The following is a 24,401-nucleotide window of genomic DNA, read 5'->3' as shown; positions in this document are numbered from 1 at the left end:
AGATTCCTAACTCTCATTAGATTAGTTAAATTAAAGTATATTTTTGATGAATGCAAGATGAATTTAGTATTTAGCTATTACATTCACATAAGTTTCTATATTGGAATAGCTATTTTTTCATTATATGACAATAAAATAATATAAGATGAATTTAATTTTAACTATTCACATCAAATCTCCAAATTGAATTATCCATTTATTCATTATATAGTAATGAATAATTAATAATTTTAAAAATTTTTTAATTTTTTTAATTATGAATTTATTTTATTTTATCATATTTTACTATTCATAATATTATATATTAATCAGTAATTGTATTCTAATTATATTTTTTTAATTTTCATTTAAAATGGAGAGAGAAATAATTGATATTAAAAAGAAAGAGAAAGAAATAATATAAAAGAAATTGATAAATGAATAGTGTGTTCTAAATTTGAAAATTAGTTTAGACTTTACTGTAACTATATTCTAATAGTTAATTTAATGTGAGAAATTTTATGACTTAATAACTAAATTTTTATTAGATTTAACTTTTAGTTAATCTAATAAAAATGCTCTAAGAGGGCATACCCATGAGAAGCTGAGCTGCCAAAAGATTTGGAATTCCAAACACTGGCTTTAAAAAGCTATCCGTGGGGTCTTATTTTAATGGATGGTACTGCGCTACCTAAGTGGGCTTTATGATCCACAACATCGTGAAAGGCTGCTAAAGTACTATGCTAACAGTAGTAGTACTGTATCTTCCTTATCATGAATTTGATCATGCTGATTGATATATCTGGATGTGTTTGATTTGTCCTACTCATTGATATTGGTAAAAATACGATTTATCAAATCAAGTCAATTACATTAATTTATAAATTTATTTTTAAAAAAATAATTTATAATTAAAGAAAGTATTTCTATCTTATATTACCCTTTTGTCCCGACGTTCTAATTCTATAAAGCTCATCATCCTAATTAAACTACTACTACTACAAGTACGTCCCAGAAAGGGTAAGTTAAACGCCATTAATGAAGTTGAAGAATATGCTCTTAAATTAATGTGCGTGCTAGCTAGCTAGCTGCTGATGTTTTATTAAACACTAATAATAATCAGCAGGCCCTTAAAAAATCATCTTGATTTGGCCGTTCGTGATCATAGTCAAGACAGGGAAGCCATTTCATGAGTTTGTTCCTTTCAACTTTAGGCAATGATAATTAAACAGATCATGCTAATTAGGCAAACAATTTTGAGAGAGAGAGAGAGAGAAGTTTTAAGAAATTGCATCTACAAAAGGAATATACCCCTTTAAGCGCCTCTGGCTTCTAGGAATTTCGGTACTGGGGGAAAAAGCAACGTGCAGACAAAATTAGTACGACCTCACACCCGGAATCCATCAAAATCAATAATTAAAATTTCTTTTATTTTTATAGGTAAAATGCGATGAAATAAATTAAGATTAAAATTAAAAATTTTAAAAAATATATTATTAAAATATATTTTTTAATATTATTTTTATTTTAAAATTTGAAAAAATTAAATTATTTATTTTATTTTATATTAAAAATTAAAATGATGAGATGATATGTTTTTTAAAAACAAACGAAGCCTAAATCGAATCGAAACAAAACAACATATGCTATTGCCTTTAAATGTTGAATTAAATTAAACTGAATTGAATTTTTTAGGAATAGTAATGAGTTGAGTAGTGAAAGAAATGTAGAGCTCATTTGAATTCAATTTAAAATTAAAAAGTCTACTCCAAAGCCGGTCTATTCTCCTACTCCATACACCAGCTGATGTAGCAAACCAGATTTAAATGAAAACGATCTAGTCTTATCGAACCCACTTCCCTCTTTATCTTTCCCCTTTTGTCTTTCCTCTCCTCGTGTTTCCTCTCCAGTTTTACAAACACAACAGCTCTCTCTCTCTAGCTTTCTCTCTCTCTCTTTTTTTTCATTTACAGATTCTCAATGATATAAAAAAAAAATTATAGTTAGTTTTGCTCCCTTCAGAACAAGAAAAATGGAGATAAACGGCCACCAATGGGTTCTTCTCCAAAAAAAAAAAAGAGCTCCTTTCTCATTAAAAAAAAATCTCCAAGTATAATGTTAAGATGCGATTATTTCTCTTGTTGCGATTCTTGCCCTTGATTTAGAGATAAACTTTCACAATTTTGAATGGGTAAAATGCACGTCTTCACATTTTTAAATGCGATTCTTCACCTGGGATGATTTGGAATTTGGGAGTTGGGAGTTGGGTAAAGTGTAGGGAAAATTTCAACAAGTAAAATGCAAGTCTTGAAAAAATAAATAAAAGAAATCCACCTCAGTCAGGTGTGTGGTGCTAGAGAAATAAAGACTTGAGAGTAGAATTACTCATTTAAAATATGTTAAAATGTTAAAATGAGTTTAGTATTAATTACGAATTGTATATTTTAAAATAATATGCTAGATTGTAATTTATTTTTTATTATAAAATAAATGTAGTCGGATAAGATAAGGTTGCCTCAAATGCATGGCGTACAGCTTCGAAGACATTACTGTAGAGTGGGCTGCTGGTGGCCATAATAAGTTCACTGAGCAAAATGTCCATCGTATCCAGCTGGATGCGATATATATACAGAGCAAAATTAAAGTCCACATCAGATAGTTTGACACTTGTTTAGCGTACCACGAGTGTTTCATGTGTATAAAATATTAAGAAATTCAGAAATATTTAAAAATGATAGAATAAATTAAAATAAAAAAACTAAAAAGGAAAATAAGTTAAAATTTGAAAATTTTATGTATACTAAATTAAGCTTCAATTTAAAAATAAAAACTTCAAAACCATGCATAAGAATATTGAAAACAAATAAGTTTAAGTTAATTTAATGAATAACATATTGGAATTAAGATGTCCAAACTCATTCTTGATAACAAGGGATTAAAAGAAAGAAGAAAAGCAAAACAATATATTTGACACAATTAAGAAATTAAAGTTCCTGATAAAGAATTCGATCAGATATTAAAAAATAAAAATAAAGAAAAACTTAAAACCAAAAACTAAAATTTCTCACAATTAAAACAATACTCTTGATAAGAAAATTAAAAGAATAGATTAATCTTATATTTTTTTCCAAAATTTTCAATCTTTAAATTTATATTAGGGGTAAATAAATCAAATTATTTGTAGAGGAGAAATTTTACTTATCATCCTTACATTACATATCACACATGATTTTTTTTTTTTTGTGGTATAGAGATAATGAGTAGAAGAACTCAATTAGTTTAGTAGGAATAAAACTGAGTTTTGTGGAGTCCACTTAATATAAATTTAAATGCGTTTGAATATTAAAATGAGTTTAGATATATTTATAGGAAGTTGAAAAATGTTATTAGTCCCACGTGTAAAAATGTGTTGGGTTAAGATGAGTTTAGTGATTTGAGAGTTTAGTGGTTTGATGTTAGACTCAACTTAAAATTAGACTAAATTAGGTTGATCTCAATTCAATTTAGATTCTGTTTAGATGTTAAGAATATCTTAGATAATTTGTAAATAATAACGAAATAGTTTATGAATAATAATGAAATAGTAGTATTAGAATGTCTGCACACACACGTAAAATAACTATATTTATTACATATAAACTAAATACATGAAATATCATATAACATCATGTCTTGATTACCCAACTAAATATTAATTTAATATATATTAATAGTACAATATAACTTATAACATCTAATAAATAAAACGAGCAGATAAACTTATAGTACTACGAGTTAATTAATTAGTACTCATTTAAATTATTTAAGATTCAAACTTCTATTACTATTGTTATATGTGCAGGATCTAGGCCTTTATATATTAAACTAATCAAATTCAAACCAATTAGCATGTACATCATGAGGAGCCTAATTCAGCCTCCAGTACTGTTTGCATATTTTTCCATAAATCTTTCCTCGTACGTATTCTGGAAAATTAGAGAAGTATTTTTGTTAAATAATTCATGTAATTAAAATATATATATATATATACTAAGTTAATTTCATTAATTATTTTCCGAGAGTGGTTCATGTAGATGTGACAATTAGAATGAAGGAGCAATCTTTAGCCCCACATACAACACGCTTGGGCGAATTAAATCGCCACTCATATTGTTGTACTGTTGTGATCGAGACCTCATGAATATTGGATTCTGAAAAATCGTTTTCTCTCTTGTAATTGACCAAACAACAATATTAATTTCCTCGTGAACTCAGAAAATCAAAATCAAAATAATATGGAGCTAGCTGGACTGTTCATGACAGAAATTGATCTATAGCTAATTAAGTGCAAAAAAGTCTTTTTGAGTTTTTAATTCTGGAGTCATGAATCATTATCACTCTGCCGATCGATTGTAACTAACAGACTTAATTAGATTTTTAATGTTTTTATTCAATTAAGAGGATGAAAAAAAATAAATATTTTAAAATACATATTCATTGAAAATTAATTAATTCGAAAGATTATAAGTTAATTATAGCGTTTTTCTCTCCGGCCAAAATTCTATCTAAAATTAAAAATATAATATATCATGCATTGGTTTTGATCTCTTAGAATTATTGGTGAAACGACGTTACTTTAAAGTGAGAGATATACATGGAGTGGATTCCACAATATTTATATACATAATAGGCTGAGCTAACAACATATAATAATACTTTATATATAAATGTTATAGGATTTATTGTGCTCGAGTACGAACGTCTCTTAGAAATCTCTATGGCTAATTACGTGTGCGGGCTTCTTAGAAAACTCAGCTCAGTTGAGTTTGATTCAAAATTTAGACATTTTTTAATATCTAAACACTCAACTCTCAAATCATCAAATTCATCTTAACTACTTAAAATCTCTTTACACATATGACACACAATTTTTTTCAATTCAACACATTTTTACAAATAAGATCCATAACTTTTTTTAACTTCTCATAAATATATCAAATGTACATCATCTTAACATTCAAACACATCTAAACTCATTCTAGATAAGTTTTACAGAACTCACTCCACTATCTCAACTCACTATTATTTATAAAGAATTTAACTGATCATCTCAACATCCAAACACAGCATCAATCACCGACTTTTTTTCATGACTAGTGACCTCAAAATATTGGATATGGTTGTGTTTGAATGTTGAAATGAGTTGAGTTGAGATGATAAAATATTATTAGAATATTATTTTTTAATATTATTATTATTTTGAGATTTGAAAAAATTGAATTGTTTATTATATTTTGTGTTGAGATTTAAAAAAGTTATAATGATGAGTTGAGATGAGTTAAGAGAAGTTAAGGAACCAAACGAAGCCATATCTTATGTTTGAACTTTTTTACGAATGTATCTGTTTCATTTTATTATTAAAATAATATGTCATGTTTGAGAACTAAACTGTTATTTCTTTTTCTCAACAAGTAAGTATTTATAGATAAATTAACAAATACAAAACACAAGTTCGGTGGGATGAGAGTCTTCTACAGTCTTTCCAAAATCAACACATATTACAACACAAAAGTAAAAACACAAAAGAGGTGATCGGAGCAAAAAAATTGAGTCCCACCCAATTTCTACAAGGGGAGATTGCTTGGTGATGGTTTTTATATAGTCTAATGAACAGACTATTAAATTGCAGCTAGAAGCCATAATACAAAAGAGTGTGCTGCAACATGTTAGTCTAGACTGACTGGAATGAACTATCACATCTATTGTTACTTTATTATTATCGTTAAATGGTTCACTACCATATATTCACAAATTATTTAATATTATTTACAAACTATTTTATTAGTATTTAAAAATTATCGTAAGTACTTTTATCATCCAAAGTAAGAGTATAGTTTTAGATGAATTGAGATGATACCATTTAGATAATGAATTGAGATAAGATGAGATGATTTTATATGAATTGAATAAAATATTATTTTTTAATATTATTATTATTTTAAAATTTTAAAAAATTAAATTATTTATTATATTTTATATAATAATTTAAAAAAATTATAATAATAAGATAAATTGATATCATTTCTCAATCAAAAGCGAATTGTCATATCTACTCCAAGATTTACTTCCAAACAAAAGGAAAAAGAGTCGTGCAGGAAACAGCATGACCTCAACATTCTTGAGAAACTTTTGACTGATCTTTACAGTACAGGAATTAGGACGTACGTACGCAAGATCGAAAGCAATAATGAATGGAGCTGGAAAAACCAACCTTGAACAACAAACATGATTTGCATGATATTATGTTTTCGAATATAATTAATTGGTTGGTTGGAACTAACGAGAGTACATACCTTATATTTAATATATTATATATACAATTTCATAAACTTGCAACTAACCCCCCAACACCATCTAAATCCAACTACCACGCAAGACAGCGAGGGCTGTACCTAATTACATCCCTTCTCCTTCAATCCTCCCATAATCTAACGACGTTGCCGTTTAACACCGTCATGTCCTGGTACCTGTACCACCACATCTCCCCCGTTCTCATCCTCAACACTTTCTCCCAACTCTCCGGCCACCACTCTCCACACTCAACGACGTCAGCCACGCCGTTCTCATCCCACTCATTCTCCTCCTCCGCCGCCGCCGTTAGCTCATGACTGCACTCATCTTCCTCCTTATACACTGCAATAAACTTGGCCCCCTTAGTCCCTCCGTCGAATTCAACCTCTCCAACCACCACTGCCGGGGCAGGAGCTGGAAGTACTGGAGCTGTTGCCTCATCAGACGACACGTCGGGAACCGGCTCAGACCGGCTTGAGCTTCGATCATTGCGATGAGGAGGCGGAGAGTCGGCGGATTTCAGCAAGGCAGCAGATACGGTGGAACCGCCGGCGGTTCTAATCCTCCAGAAGCCGAATGCGGCGGTTATGACGGCGACCCACGTCCATAGATTATTGACGACGGTGAGGACGCCAAGGCTCAGATAGTTAAGAGCGAGAGCTTCGAGAGGAGACTCCAACACGTTCATTTCGAAGTTTTGGAGTCTGAGAGCTCTCCTTCTTGTCTTTTTAGGTTTTGGGTTCTGTGGTGTGGGGTACGAATGAATACGAGGGAGGACGAGGAGGTCTGTGGAAGGATTTATGGGGGAGGTTAGTGGAGGCGAGACTCGATAGTAACCGTTGGATCAGAATGCTAGTTGTGGGGATCTTATGAAGATGCCAAGAATCGAGAGCCAAGATGCCGATTGGTGAAGTAGATCCGAAATTTTATACCGAATTTTAAAAGTAAAATTCTATTCATCATCCCTATATATTATATATCATATTTTTTATTTTATTTTTTTATCATTTTTATCAAATATGTAATAAGTTAAAAAACTTAATTAATTTATGAAAATAAACTAATTTTTTTTTAAAAAAAAAATGTATATAGTATATATAGATAATGACTAACAAAACTCTTTTTATATTTGTGACTTTTGGGACATTACACGTGTAAGGTCAGCAACGGATCTAGTAAACTTTTTTATTTTTTTTGGTTGAAAATAACGGATCTAGTAAACTGATCTCTCATTCAGAATTTTTGCATCCAAGGGTATCACGTCCTTCGATTTCTAATATAATTTTAGGGGAGTTTTGTAGAGTAGATAGAAACTATTTGTGAGTACTTAATTATTTATTAAATATTTCATATTATTCAAATAAATTATAATTTAGTAAAAAAAATTTCCTCATTTTTAATATCACGATAATCCATATCAATTTTCAAAATTTTTTTTCTAATATAACTATGGCACAATGGAGTATTGAAAATAGAAACATTTAATTATTTATTAAATAATTAATATTATTCAAAAAATTGTAATTTAATAAATAAAATACATATTATGTCGAATCATATTAATTTATAAATTTTTTTTATAAGATTTTTTTGTGGATAAAAAATTTCTTTTAGATCTTTTAGATTGTCTTCAAATGATTCAAGTATTATTTATAAAGGTCTTAATTCTTTATATTGCATATTATTGACATGATATAATTTGATTTATAAAATTTAAAATTTAAAATTTATTTTTTAAATTAAATTATGTTAATATGATATAATTTTTTTAAAACAAAATAGAATCGTATTTACCGGAGAAAGAGTAACAAATTTACGAAATGCGGGTTTTTAGGTGATCAGTGGCTTCACGTGGGAACACGTAAGCGGGGTTGTACCGAATCTTTATGGCGTCACGTGTGCAATACTTTTATTTGTTATTTGTATTTTTTTTAAATAAAACTTAAACAGTTTGAATTATGTGTGGTCAGGAGCATTAAAAGCAATGCAGCTTCGTATGATCCTCATTTTAGTTGTTAAATGCATGTGAATCCAACGCAGGTGGTGGTTGGCGAGGAGGGTTTGGTAGATCGTGTTGGACTGTTGTCTGTTGAGGCCAAGAGGCATAGTGATTGTTGACTTTGCAGAGGCTAATAATTTAGAGAAATGATATATTTAATAAAATAATATTTTTTAAATATTTATTTTAGGTTTTATTTTGATTTTGTGTGTTTTAATTATTGGGTGGGGCTACTATCCTGCCCACTCTTACCGTGTGCATTTTTTATATATATATAATTTTTAATATATTTAAATATTTTTAAAAATTAAAAAAAATATATAAATATACTTAAAATCATATTCTTAATCACTAAGTAAAAAAAAGTTTTTTTTTGCTAAATGGTCAAATAGAGCGGTACAAATGGGAGGGTAAAGTAGTATTTTTTAAGCTGACATGTTATTTAAGCAATGGATAATAATAAACTTACTACTTTGTACTATTTATTTATTATTTTCTACTAGCACTAGGGTGAGAGTATATTTAAAAAATAATATTTTCAAGCCAACAATAATATTTAATAAAATAATTATGTGGTATAATTTAATTTAAAAAACAAATTTTAAAATTTAGATTTCATAAATTAAATATTGCAATTTAATCCCTATAGATCTCACAAATTAAATCTTATTATTTAACTTTAACTAAAATTCCAATATTTTGTGAATCTGGAGATCAAAATTGCCAAGGAAATTGACTATAGTTCATCAAGTTCGGCTGCTACTACCAATTGTAGTTCATTAGTCAGTCCACTTGTTGGACATTAGCTAGCATTTCTTTTGACGGTACTTTCCTAATTAGCAAAAGCCTAAAGGAACAAGTGATCAAGATGTTTGTTCATTACTTTTTTTTTTTTTTTTCTATGCCTTGGGTTAATTTTATTGGGGCTATGTTTGGGATGTCCCACTCACTACTCTTGTATACTTAAATTTTAATGTAATGTATCAATGATTAAAAAATGTGTTGATCGGGGATGGGGGGAGTTGAACGAAAATTTTGCATTCTTCCTCTTAAATGAAAAAACGTTGGTTGTATATGTGATAAGTGGATCTTGATAAAACAACATGCAAAATTTTCTAATGGTTCACTTTTTGGAATGTCCTCAATTCTCTGGAATTAGGGATGACATTTCGTATTTATAGATCGTATTCATGTCGTGTCAAATCATGATTTAGAATATATGAGTTACATGAATCTGACCCGTTAAGATAAATATGTCAAACTTTCAAATCTTAATTTCGATCCATTTAAATAACAGACCCCGCGTTGGGACACCCATTTAATAATTAATTAAAAATATGTCAACACAATACAACATATTTCAACCGATCCATTTCATGTAAATGAGTTGAATTAATATGCATAATCCATTTAACTTCATTAATATAATTTCATATAAAAGTTAAAATATATATTTATTAATAACCACGGTATCTATGAAAAAAAAAATAAGACTACATATTTTAACAAAAAATATCAATATTTTTCAAATTTTAATATATAATAAAATCAATATTACAAACCTTACAATTACAAATATAAACATATGTCTAGAATTACGATCTCAATAATAAAAATATAAGTATATTGAGAAACATCAATATTACAATTTAATAATAATAAAATTATAATTTGAAATAAAATTTAAATGTGTTATTATGGGTTGATTTCAGATTAAGCAGGTTGACCATTTTATTACTCATGTTATAATAGGTCAACCTGTTTTGACCCAAATTCATTTATATCAAACTTAAACCCGCTAAATCTATATTGTGTTCGTGTTAAGTTTACGGGTTGTGTTACATATTACCACCCTTATATAGAGTTGCCTAACTATCATTTTTAGGAATTTTTTTTTACATATTTAACTTTCTTTTTTATGTTTTTAAAAATAATTTAGGTTTTTCTTTTCGAAAAAAAATGGGAGTTGGGTGTTCTAAAATTTTGATTTAATTCCAATCAATACATGATGGTTGCCACCAAAACAAGATAATATGAATATTTTTTTTATATATTTTTTAAGAGAATGGGATTTTCGTGAATTTAATAGGAAATTCTTTTTTTTTTTTTTTTGTGACAGATAAAAGCAAATGATAATAATATATGTATTCGAAGTGCAATATTTGCTTTAAAACGCAAAAAAGATATGCTTTGGAGTTATATATTCATGCGAGAGAAAAGGAAAATTCATCTAAGGGTTGGTTTGGAGGGTGAGACATTGAGATAAGATGAGATGAATTGAGATGGTTTGTAAATAGTAGTGAGATGATTTGTAAAAGTAGTGATTGTTTGAATTAGAATGTTTTATAAGATTTTCGAAAATGAGAAAAAAAAAGTTAAATAAAAATATTATAAAGTTAAATATTGTTAGAATATAATTTTTTAATATAATTTTTATTTTAGAATTTTAAAAAAATTATTATTATTATTTTTTTTTTTGTATTTCGTTTGAAAGTTTGGAAAAATGGTAATAATTTGGTAATAATTAGATAAAAAAGTTAAAAATTTGAAATTGATAATTGTTAATTTGAAAGTTAGAAGGAAAGAAAATCAATTTGGGCAAATGAATATTGAATAATTGATTAGGACTTTTATTTTATTTTATTTTTAATCTTGGCCCAGGAATAAATAGGGCATTTGAAGATGGGACTAAAGTTGTTGAGCCTTGGACTATGCTATTTGAGATGGATTTAAATGATAAGCTAGTGGACTCAAGTTATTGGGCTTGGACTATGGTATTTTAATTTTTGGGATGCTATAGTCACTAAGTGAGATTGAATGGGTTTTAATATTTGTTGTTTTATAGTCTTCAAATGTAACACTTTATTCCAAGTGAAGGAGATTTAGAAACTTATTTCTCTATTGAAAGAGGTTAGCAGAATTTATTGTGGTAGCATTCACAATAGTTATAGATGGTCATGTTTAATCCTCTAATTATTCATCACCCTCCCATCATCTCCTTTTGCGGTATCAAATGATTGATGATAATTAAAATTAGGATAATGAATATATATATATATATATATATATATATATATATATATATTATAGCACTTATCTAAGAAAAAATGTGTTAAAACTTGGCCTTTTGAAAAATTATCATTACACAGATCTTTACAAACTGTGGTTAATTATGGGGAGATTATTATTGAAGAAAAATTGTGCGGATACAGTAATATGAAAATATTAAACTACGTCTTAATTTGTATTTTTATTTTTATTTTTATTTTTTCTCATCTACTTATTTTAACAAGCCATGAATGTTCATCACCATTGACACCACCATCTATGGTCACACGACTGACTATTAGCAGCGTTTGGAATAATGCAAAATAAGTTGTAAGTGTTATCTTTTTGTTGCCAATATGTTTGTTCAATGTCCATGTTGTCTTTCTCTTTTAATGGAATTTTTGACAAAGTCAACAACGGGTTCTACAATACCGATTGTGGAGTCTTTTTATGTGGAAGTTTTTTGTTTTTTTAAAGGAAAACAATTTGATTGATAACATAGACCATACATGATATACATCTTTCATTACAGAGTTTTTGACCACATCAAGACCATCATCTAACCATACTTTCCCGCTTGCTTCCTTAATAGCTATCTTAGATGCTGTGTGGGCAGCATTGTTTGTAGACCTGTGTACAAAAGCTCCATCAGTTGCTGCAAGTCCTCTGTCTCCTGGCCAAGCCACGAGTTATTTTCACTTTTGGAAGTGACTGCATCTATGGCAACTTTGGCATCCCCTTCTAAGATTACTTGATTCAGTCCTAACTCAATGCAGAATTCCATCGCTATGTGAAGAGCAGAGATTTCTGCTTGGAATGCAAAGAGGACATGCACCTTAGGGGCTGTCCTCTTTTCTTTGTGGAAGTTCAAGTTACTTATTTGGGAGTGATATCCTATATAAGCACAAATCAACAACAAAGCTAGATGTAAAAAGCTTATATGTAATTTAATATGATTATATTTCTTTCTTCATTACCTCTTTTTTTAGGAGCTGTTTGGATAGATGAGATAGTTTTAGATGAAATTTGAAAGTTAAATAATATATTATTAAAATATTCTTTTTTAATATTATTATTGTTTTGGGATTTGAAAAAATTGAATTGTTTATTATATTTTGTATGAGAATTTGAAAAAATTATAATGATGAGATGGTTTGAGAGTGTTTTTCAATCCAAACGACTCCTTAATATTTATGAATCTAAAGTATCCGTAGAATTGTAGGATTTAATAGAATATGAAAATTTTGAAACACCTACTACAACTAATCTGACTTTTTGGATGGAAACAATTTTGGGATGAATTTAATTTCATTTGTCCTAGAATGTCCCAACAGTCCAATTATTGTTCGAACAAGAGACATGACGTTCAAATAGAAGGATTTGGGATGAAAATCTATCGTCCCCAAATAGATTTACTGTGCGAATTGATGGTCGACCGTTTGAACTAACATAAATTTATATTCGAATATATAATAGTAGTTTGACTGGACATTTTGGAGGAAGAATTGCATATATTTTGGGTGCGGAGTATTGAATTTTGTTGGAACCGAAATTTTGTTGTTCGAACTAACAGATTTTGTTTGAACTTACAACATTTTAGTTTCATTAAGTATAAAAATAGATCATATGTAAACATTTTTCATGATGCCCATTGTGTAAAACCATTAACTAGATAAAAAACTATGTTAAAATATATAACATAGCACAAAACAAAAGTTAATGTTTAGTAATTAATTTATACTATGCCGAGAGTTCTAACAATCAGCTCTATCTCCTTTAAATGAGCATCCACCCTATATATATATATATCAATTATGAGAGGTGTTATGCTCCAATTAATATTAGTGACAAGGCTTGTCTGCAGCTCAGGAATTGCCGCACGGATCTTTATGGGTAGAATTTCAACAATGGTAGCACATATCTCTATGTGCACAATATCAGTAAATGCCGCATGGAACTTTGTGTGCACAATATCAATGATCTCATCTGTATCTCTAGCTGCTGCAGTGGCGGTAGTACGTCTCCCTGAGGGTGGAATACTCATGCCCTCAACAGGCTATGACTATTGCCTAGTATGGAGGCAAACCAAACTTTTGCCCAATGTGACGATATTTATCGGGCTGATTTGTGATTGCCGACACTTAGAAGAAGTAACTTCCACTTCCACTGATAGAAGTACTCTAGAGATCATCGGCGCAAATGGTAGACTACTTCCAAACAAGTACTTAAACTAAACTCTAATCCATGATAGGTAATATAGGGGTAGATTAATCAAATAGCCTCTCGCCAATTATAATATGAATGTAGCTCGATCGATGCTAAAATTCATCATATGTTTCCTCGAGTCTATGTTATATGCGATGATTAGTGCCAACATTTGAAAGAATGCTATGCAGTCAACCTGCCAGATGACCTTGCTTATCTTAGGGGATAGTTTGCTCCATGAGCTTCATGGTTCCATCCTCTTGTTGAACTACTTCCAACGCATGATATGCATCGAGCTCACGAGGGTTGTGAAGAATCTCAACTATCTTGTTAGCTGAGAATGTCATACTCTCTCTCCCTTATAGTGAAGGTGAATCCCTCATCTCATTGACTCCCTGATAGAACTCGTACATCAGGTTAGGATAAGCAACCCCTAACTGGTTACACTATTACTTAACGTTATATATTAGAGTTCAAACATTCTATATTGTGTTCGAACAATATAGTTTATGATCGAACGACATAATATAAATCCCATTTATCTAATTTATATATTTGAATCTATTAATCTAATTTATTAATCGGCATAAATTAGTTAACTTAGAAGCTAAAGCTATCTAATATATGTTTTAGTATATTATAAATATATCTATTTTATATATATTACTCGAAATCTATCGAAGTAATTGTTATAAATCTCATTCAACTATTCAAATACATGTATTTTAAATTGTAATAATATAGTAGATTATAAGAGATGTATGCTTGTTTTCCATTCAACTATTTAAATCCATTGACTAAATTATCCGTAACAACACAATTGTCTAGATTGTTATCAAACCATGTAGATAAATGGTAACAAAATATTAGTCTCGTATATGAAAATATTCCTAAGATGGGGGAGACAAATTGTCTTGACATCATCATCTGCATCTCGTGAAACATTTCTTGGTGCTGAAGTGCTAAGTCCCTCCGTAGCTCTTCTTGCTATCACTGCATTAATCGCATATCTAAATCAGTTTCATTCGAATGTGTGGTCTCCTCCATTTCTATCTGCCTTGATCTTAGCTGCTCGATCTCCAGTCTTGCTTCATCTAAATACCAAGAGGAATTACTTAATCTATTCTTTGATCTTGAGGAAGAGGCAAAATGTTTCACGCACCACCTCGGACCTCTCATACATCTAGAACAGGGCCCTTAAACTTGGAAAAAAAATCTCAACATCGCTTGCTGATGATTCTTTAGAAGTAGATTCGTTGCATAGTGCAATCATCTTATCCTACAGAAGAGAAAGCAATATTAATTAATAGATATGAGATAAATATGTAATTAATACTACTGCTTTGCTTTGCTAAATGTGCCAACCCTTACATAGTTTGCTTCCGATTCAGAAATTGTCCATTCTCCATTACGATTAATTTGTAATTTAGCATACAAAGTTGTGAGGTTATACTTTGCAGGATTTTCTTCTTCCTATGAGATATTAAAAAAAAATATTATAGATTCTGAATCGGTATGTTAAGATAATGAGAAATAAATTAACTTATTTTTACCAGTTTCTTAGAGAAATGATTAAAATATCTCACGCCAGCATGATGATGGATTTTTACGTTTAATCTATTTATTTTATTTACACGACTGCTCTCCTGCAAAATATAATTATAAGTCGATATTAAATAAAGAAAAATTAATATAGTATAATCTTGAAATAATACATTTACTTGATATGTAGAATAATCAAACATATCACATAGTTTTTTCCACTCGTCCAACTGCATGCCTTGAAAACTATTTGGACGTTCTTGCTCAGAATTTTTGAAATTCTGGTAGTATTTGTGGCATTGAACCTTATACTTGTGGTATGCATTATTTAGTTCATTAACGGTTTGACGCTCTTCTCGTGTTTTGAAATAAATTCAAACTCATCCTTAAATATTTCAATAGAATTAACAGACAATTTATACATCATACAACACACTATGATTAATACTAAAAAAATAACACGTTTTTACTTACCAAGCAATGCTTCTTTATATGCTTCTTAACATCTTGTGGAACTTTGAACCAAGATGATATAGCTATAGGTTTGTAGGTACAAGTAAGACTACCAACATACGATGCTAAACAAGCCGCTAGATCTCTACTGCCAGCAGTGTGGTCATCATTAATATTAACTTTAATTTTTCCTGTCTTGCGCACCTTGCCCAAACCAATGCCTCTTGTAATACTTTGAGATCTACGAGGTTGTGTGACAACTGCATGTCTTATGATAGAATACATTTAATGTGTTTATATCATAATTATAATCTTAGTAATATATATATATTCATAATTATAAGTTCCATTTCACACATTTTGCCATTGTTTTGAATATTTTGTATCATGACCCTAACTTAGAGTTTGATTATAGTTTCATAACATTTTCATAAAAAAATTATTGGATTATATGTTATGTTTGATTTTCAAGTTTACTGCATACTGTTCGAATGAAACTTCATTTATTCGAACGGGTACATTCGCTATTTGAACAGTATAGCGTTAAACATATGATGTTCGAATGGTTATGATAATAGTTTAAACTACTAGTCGTCGTCCCATTCGAACGCGTATTTTGACAACAATAGTGTTTGAACCATGACATAAATTGTTCGAACCATATATGGTTTCAGTATTCGAAAGGATCGCATACATCTTTGAACACATATTTGAATGGGTATAACAAAACATTCAAATGCTAATCACTCATATTCGAATATCAATAGCGTTACCCTTTTATGTTCAAATGAAAAAGGTAAAAAGTCCAAACTATTTACGATCACATGTTCGAATGTTCCATCACCCTCATTCGAATTAGAAGCTTTCTTATTCGAAGAAACCAAGTTACAGTTTGAATAGTAACTACATACCTACGAACCTTATATGGTCTCAACATTCGAACGCAAATCAATCTTATTTGAACGTGCATGTCTTGAATATTCGAGCGACCTACCATTCCTTTAGAATGTTTCTCAACTCATTCTAATGCAACTAAAGTGTTTGAATACCACTATCATATCGTAACTGTTCAATAACCATTCGAACGATATTTATGTTCGAATGAAAGGTGATTGTTTGAATGTTTTTAAGGACGAAATGCTTTCGTCCTTTTTTTTTTTTTTTTTTGCATTCAAACGGGTTGGACAAATTTCGTCCCAAAAGTTATTTTCTAGGATGAAATTTTTTTCTTGTCCTCGATAGTCTTTCACGATAGCCTTTTTGGGATGAAATCTAAATCTTTTGGGAAGAAAATTTTCCTCATTTTTTTTCCCAAAAGGGGGTTTTTATTGTAGTGTTCCATTTTATTTTGATCAGCAATAAGAATTGTTGTATGGAAATGATGGAGATAATCTTAGCAGAAAAATTATCACCACCCAAATTGTAGATAGATAGATTTCCATCTCCCATCTATGGTAAATATATGAATATATTATAATAAAACTTTGAAAAATTAAGGAATTTTTTTACTTTTATCTACCCTACAAACGTGGTTATGAGGAAATCAAAACCATGCGGAGCGATTCCATCGCTGTATGGAAAAAGTCATACAAAAGAATTGACATCATATCAAACTCTATCCATTACAGCTCATGCTACTGGTAAAAGTCAATCACCGCACATAAAATTTTGGATCTCTTTAATTCTGCATGCTCCAAATGTTTGTCTAACACTCACTTTCGCCTCCTATTTCTCTCACCATAATCACATCCCTTCTTTCTTTTGTCTAAGCTTTCATAACCACCTCAAAACATAAGACAAACAGAACACAGGCACATATGCACAAAACAGAGTAACAGAGAAGAAGGAAGCAAAAAGTAAAGAAGTGTGTGTAAAAAAGAGCATCTAGAGTAATAAAATATGGCAGGGCCAGAACATGTGAAGACAGTTGGAGTTGAGGCAATGAAAGGGACATCGCCGAGGCAGCATTCAACTGAGGTACTTCATCAGCGCAGGAAATTGCCCTATTGTCCTATGAGAATGGCCATTGGTGGCTTTGCCATCACTACCACCCTTGCCTACTTCGTCTTATATTCCAAAAAGAAGCCCGAAGCCTCTGCCGTTGATGTTGCCAAGGTTGCCACCGGAGTTTCCCATCCTGATAACACCCACCCGCGCCAGTAGATTGTCAAATTTATATGCATGAATTTTCCCCCCTTGTATTCGCTTGACATATATGCATGCAGAACAAATAAAACTTCCATTACCTGCTATATATATATATATATATGAGAAGAGTCCGATAACTTGTAATATTGTTGATATTACATTTAGGATTGTAATGCTTAGTAAATTATTTAGCATAATGGACAACAATACGCAAAGTTTCGATTTTTAACCATCCTTTTCTTTTCTTACAATGTTATGGGGACATGCAAGACAACAAGTTATATATGCAAAATATTAATTTCTTTTTATGCAAAATTTGCTTCCTCTATTTTACGTTATTAAAATTTTGCTTTATTTTTTTTCCTCTATCAACTTTATAGTTGTAGAGGGAATTAAGTATCACCCTTTGCTTGTATGTAGTAGTTGTTCCGGATTTTCTACGTCTCCCATGCATGATTACTTGTACTTTGGTATTTTTTAATGAAAGCTTAACTTATTAAAAAGAACGTCGTTGATAAGCGTAAATACTTACAAAGACTCATAAAGAAAATTAAAGGTTAATGGCAAGATTGTTAGAATGATTTCAAATATTCTCATGAATATTTTAGAGAGCACTATACTGTAGTAAAAAAGTAAAATTGCTTGTATGTTCAAACAAAACGAGACTTTATATTAAAACTAACATTAACATGCGAACAAATAATATATATCTGTGTGTGTGTATACACACATTCAAATGCAAACGTGTTTATGTTCAAACATAAATTATATTGTGTATACATCCAAATGTCAAGTATATGATATTCTAATGTCAGTTATCTAGAATATATATACATCCGAATGTACTTTCGTTAAGTTCATGTAAAGGTTTTATTAAAACTCTATGTCCCACACACTCATATCCTAATGCGTTTAGACTAGTTCAAATATTATCACTTAATTAATGAGTCACAGTGAGATAAGAATACCTCTAGATTTAGTCATAGTGGGATACAAATATCTCTAGATTTTATAGTGGCCAAAAGTCTATAAATAGCATTGAGGGGTTAAAGGGTTATCACCTACAACATAATTGTCCCTCTAACAATCGAGAGACACTCGGAAGTAAAATTATTAAGGTGATCTTTCTCTCATAGTCAAATCAAATTCTTCATCAAACTGAGATGGAGGGATGTACGTTTTCTAACTGTTATGATTTATTATCGTAGATCATAAAAAATAAAAAACCCCAACATTATTATTTCATGTTAAAATATTTAACATGTGGTATCAGAGCTTCAGGTTATAGATATTTTATGATTTTGATAAAATATATTTTAGAGATATAACAAATGCATTTTGATTCTATATGGCCTCTGCATGCTTCTCTCGGATTGTTGTTGTGTTGTGACTGAAAACTCAGTGTTATCCTTGTTTTGGTCAAAGAGAAAATTCATGTTGTCATTTGAAAATTTAAAATTATTTTTTCGATTCTCATATATAAAATTTGTGCAGCAATATCATGTGGAATTGCTTCGTTTTCATGAACTTGAGTTTTATTTTTCTCTTTGTTGTTCGTACTGTGTTATCTAAGAGAAAATCAATGGAAGAGTTTCATTTTTTTTATGGTCTCAAAGAGAACAGTGAGAAGGAGCCATTGAGTGGGGTTAGGAGGGGGTGGCGCAAGGTGGTTGGAGTGCCCTCGTTGGTACTCCTGCCGCCGCCATGAAGCTCCTAAATGTTCGATGTTCTGATCTCTATCTGAGATGAGTTTTTAGAAATCAAAGAAAATAAAAGGGAGAGTGTGTGGCGTCATGAGGAGTCTGAAAACCCCCTCACCGGTGCCTCTGTGATAGCGGTGCAGAGGGCTATAAAGCCCAGTGGCCGCATCGGCGATTTTGGTTAAAAAAAAAAAAAGAACAGAGAAAGGAGATAGACATTGGTGGCGGGAGGAGGTCGGGGACTCTATGCCGGCCTCTCCTCGCCTGTGATGCCCACGGCTACGGTGGCTTTGGCTACAAAGGAAAGAGGTCTGGTACGGTGGCTTCTGGATAAAGAAGAAAGAGGTGGATTGGTTTCCTTCAACCTTTTAAAAGCTTTGGGCCAATACTGGGTCGTGGTTGTGTCCCAGTCCGAGAAGAATATATAAAAGGGGCAATAATATGTATAGGCCAGCATAGTGGGTAAGAATCTTGGCCCAACCCAATAATAGAAAGTAAATATATATATATATATATATATATAAAGAAAAATCTGAAATTTTATTTTCTGATCTTATGTGCATGTTTTTTTTTGTTCAATAAATGCATGAATTATTTGATGTTGATTTTTTGGCTCTTGTTTAAATTATTGTTACGCCATATATAATTGTTTATCCCATATGAGGCAAATGATTTGCACCAAAATTAAGCAAAATATTGGTTACCCAAAGGTACAAGATTTTTCTTAATTTTGGATGGAAAAACTATTAAACTCCATAGTAAAGATGATTATGTTGAAGTGAACAATTTTGTGTTAAGATCTACTACCAAAGGAGAATTTTGATGAGACTACTAGTTTATCCATTAAAATAATGGTTAAGGAGAAAAAGATTAATTTTTGAAGATAAATTTGCAAGTCCTCAAGAAGTGGTCTAAGCATCAAAATCGGATTTAGAAGAATACCATGAAGCCCAATAGTTAGGTAAGAAAGTGCAGAACACTAATGTGGTAGTTGAAGGTCTAGAAACAAAATGGAGAAAGCCAGATGCAAATTCTATCAAAATTAATTGGGATGATGCTACAGATAGGGATGATGGATGTATGCCCATATATGAGATTTTCATCTGCTATTTTGAAGGGGATGCTCAAGCTTTGATAAATGATAAAAATAGCTCTTCTGTAAAGTGGACAAGTTATGACTCAAATCATCAATGATGTAAGATATCTCATGCAAAAATGGCCATGTTGGAATATTCAATTTATTTGTGGGGAAGGAAATTCCATTGCTCATCAGCTAGGAAAAATAGGGCTTACTGTGGAGAATGAACAAATATGGATTGATGAGGGACCTTTTTCTATTCTAAGCTTTGTATCGTAGGAAAAATATTGTTCTCATTATTCTTGATGAAATGAAATTATTCTTTTATTAAAAAAAAATACAAATTGGATATGTTCAAATGCAAAATACACATTGAGTAAGCCGCATGTTTTGTTTGAATAACAATATGGTTGGACATGGCCTTGAATCAAATGCAAAATTTATGTTTGAGATGTTTAAATGATATCGGTAAAGAATTAGAATATAAAAATTCGTAAGTTCAAATATGTGTTGCAATACACTAGAACATAATGGTGTTCATTGTATTGACATTCAAACACTGTTGGTGTTTACAAGCAAATGTAAAAATGTTTGCTGACGTGGCAAGACTCTAATTTTTCTCTCTGGATTGGAGAGGTGATTTGGGTTCTGTATGGCGCTAGCCGCTGGCCCTACCTGTTTGACGGCAAGGCAAGGCGTTTCTGTTGAGGGTTCTGATAAGAATCGCACGTTGAAGCAAGTTGTGCATTTGGGGGTTGCACTAGGGAAGTCGTCTGGTCATGGATTTGCAAGGAGACAAACCCTTCCCAAGTTGGATATTCCATTGCAGGAACCACGTTTCAGTGAAGGGGAGATGTTTTTTCTGTTCTCTAGAGTGGAGATCAAGCAATCAGTGGAGCCTTTTCATTTTTCTATTGTGTTGAAATTTCTGCGTCGAAGACCTTCACTCGATCATGTATGAGGGTTCATAAAATATTGGTGGGGTTTGAGATCAATGCTTGTGGTTGGCCAATTGAAAAGCCCTCGGAACGTCTTAGCTTGGATGTCAAATGAAGAGGATTTCATTAGAGTTATGGCTCAGGGGAATGTGGATATTGAGGGTGTGCCTTATAGGGTGTTTCATTAGATACCAGATCTCAACGAACAAGAAGACTCTCCATGGGTTTCTGTTTGGATTACACTACCAGGTCTGTCTCCTAACTATTTTCATGCGTCTATTTTGCGGAGTATCGTTGGGGCTTTGGTCGGTTCTTAAAGAGGGATAATGTGACTGCGTGTGTGACTCTTCCGGAGGTAGCGCGCATTTGTGTCGAAATGGATATCTTTAAGCCTTTGAGGCACTCGTTCTGGTTAGGTACACCGGGTCTAGAGAATAGTCATTATTAGGAAGTGTTTTTTTAAATGCTTCCAGTGTTTTGCTCGCATTGTCAAAAACAAGGCCACCAGGACAATAAATGTGTTCGTCGGGATTAGCATGAGAAAAAAAAAGGTTGCCATATGGAATTAAGAAGAGGGGAGAAGAGACAGGCCCAAACAAGTTTGGAAGGCAATGGGGGACAGTGATAAGGAGGATTTGACGCAAGAGCAGGTTGAAGATACGGTGATTAAATTATATTCTCGTAAGGCAGAAATTCTGGATGGAATCCAAAAACGTAAAGGTGAGATTGGAGGGACTTCAAGGGATGTTTTATTTGTGTCTTTAAATGAAAATGTTCTAAAGAAGAGTCAATTTGATCTTGTGGTAGAGACAGAGGGCCCATTGGAAAATTGCTTGACCAGATGGGTTGGTGATATTCAAATGTGTGGTGGTGCAGCTAGTGTGGCTATTGATCAGATGAAATCTTCTCCAGAATAGTTGGAAAGATAGTTTGAGGGAAGAAAAGAAGCATAAGATGATGACCATGCTAAATTGCCTGTTGGCCGATTATCTCCCAAGAGTTCATTGAAGGTGGTGGATGAAACTTTGGAATTTGAGCTTACTTGTTTGGCAGATTGATGGGTACTTGGTGAGGATTGGGTTGGTGAGGACAGGGTTTTTTCTCAATATCGAGCCATCTCTTATGTGGAACCAGAGGAGGAGCTGAATGAGCTGGCAATCAAATGTTTTGATTCGGACTCGAGTATGAATGTACATTTCAAGAGGTTACGAGCGGTAAGGAAAGAAAAATCTAATGTTTTTCTAGAGAAGAGGACTTGCTCCAAAAAATTTCTTTAACTATGATGAATATACTTACGTCACTATAAGAAATAAGGTTTTTTGCGGTGATTTTAAGTCAGTTGGGAATAAAATCGCCGCATAAAGCCTTTAATTGTGGCAATTGTTTACATCGCCATGATCTTTTTACATAGAAATTTGAAATCGGGCTTTTGAGGAGATTTTTCTACTTTTTGCGACGGACATATTAAATTCTAAATTGGTCTTTTGCAGCGATTTTTCACTTTTTGCTACGAAAATATTCTCCGGCATATTAAAAAACTTGTTACAACGGTTTGTGAATCGCTACAATTGTGAAAGTGGCCTTTTGCAGCGATTTTTTAACTTTACAAATCACAACAAATAATAATCAGGCCTTTTCCATCGATTTTAAAATCGTTGCAAAAAACTTAGACCTTATTTCAGGCGAATTCCAAGTCGCCGCATAATATCTAGTGCGAAGTAGGAAATCACGAAGTAGATTAATCTACAATTCACTTTTGTGGCGACTATTGTACTTGTTGCGTCGATTTTTATCGTCACTATAAAGTTTTTTTAACTGTAGTGGCATTAGATTTCCGTCGATTAGAAAGATCACCACAATACATAATATTTAGGATGAACATTGTCGCCGTAAGAACATATGTTGCCAATTAAAGCTTATTAGTGGCGAATCAAATGCGCCGAAAAAGCTAATAAATTTTAAACCTCGCGCCTAATGTTTTCCTCTCATTTGTTTCCCTCCAGCGCCTTCTCCCTCCCTTTCCCCCCTCTCTCTCCCCAATCTCTCTTCTCCCTCAAGTCTCCGCCATGCACAGCTCATCGCCAGCGACCCCACCACGCCACTGCCACCTCACTTTGACAGTCACCCCCTCATTCTGCCCCAAATCCACGGCGAAAATATCATTTTTCCTGAATCTGGCGTCACGCCCCCCTCTCTCTCTCTCTCTCTCTCACAGATTTTTCCATGATCACCGCCACTAAGGCTGTCGTTCGCCACTAATCACACCTCAATGCCATCGCCAATCCGCCATTGGAGCCCCCTTCTCCTCCACACCTAGCCCAGCAGCCCGAGACCCTCCCTCTCTCCCTTGCTCTGTTTGCAACCCACGACCATGAATGCGAGATATGTTTTTGGGCAATGTTTAAGGCTTAAGATTGTTAATCTTACATTTATTTATTTTAGTAAGGTTTCCTTCAGTAATTTAGTCCCCTGCTTGCAGTTGACTGTATAGATGTTGAAGGGAATGCACATAGTGGTAGGGGTGTTCATCCATACCCGGGTTTTCAAACCCGGGTCAGGTTGGTCAGGATCAGACCCGGGCCAAAACCCGGGTGAATCAGGATTTTTCAAAACCTGTATTCCGGGTTGAACCCGAATTTTTTTTTTCTTTTTTACAAAAACTTTTTTATTATTAATTGGACTTTTGTGTCCATTTAGAATTTCAAATCATATTCTCAATAGAAAACCAATACAAATCTCTTTCAGTCTTACTTCTTAATACAACATAAGCCTATAAACAATTAATTAACTTTTTAACTAAATGCATGTAAAAATAAAAAAAAATCAATATTCATCATGTAAAATGCATGTAAAAATAAAAAAAATCAATATTCATCATGTAAAATGCATGCAATATACAAGATGCAATAAACTACATATTACATTATTTAAACTAATTTGCTAAGAATATTAAAAAATACATACATTGCTTTAATCAAACT

At 31.8% G+C, this 24,401-nt stretch overlaps 1 protein-coding gene across 1 annotated transcript; it reads right to left on the bottom strand.

Annotated features, from left to right (window-relative positions):
- Positions 1 to 6,210: 6,210 nt before the first annotated feature.
- LOC108981928 lies at positions 6,211 to 7,145 on the bottom strand. The gene has a single exon (XM_018953180.2). It carries the CDS (start codon positions 6,995 to 6,997, stop codon positions 6,431 to 6,433), a length of 567 nt encoding a protein of 188 aa, XP_018808725.1. The 5' UTR covers positions 6,998 to 7,145; the 3' UTR covers positions 6,211 to 6,430.
- Positions 7,146 to 24,401: the final 17,256 nt, after the last annotated feature.

Source organism: Juglans regia, chromosome 1 (genome assembly GCF_001411555.2).
Source record: "Juglans regia cultivar Chandler chromosome 1, Walnut 2.0, whole genome shotgun sequence".
Lineage (NCBI taxonomy): Eukaryota > Viridiplantae > Streptophyta > Magnoliopsida > Fagales > Juglandaceae > Juglans > Juglans regia.
Note: the sequence above shows the minus strand (reverse complement) of the source record. Positions and strands in the feature narration are given on the sequence as shown.

Coding starts and splice junctions, on each gene's coding strand:
- LOC108981928 (XM_018953180.2), bottom strand. CDS start 6,997: ATGAACGTGTTGGAGTCTCCTCTCGAAGCTCTCGCTCTTAACTATCTG.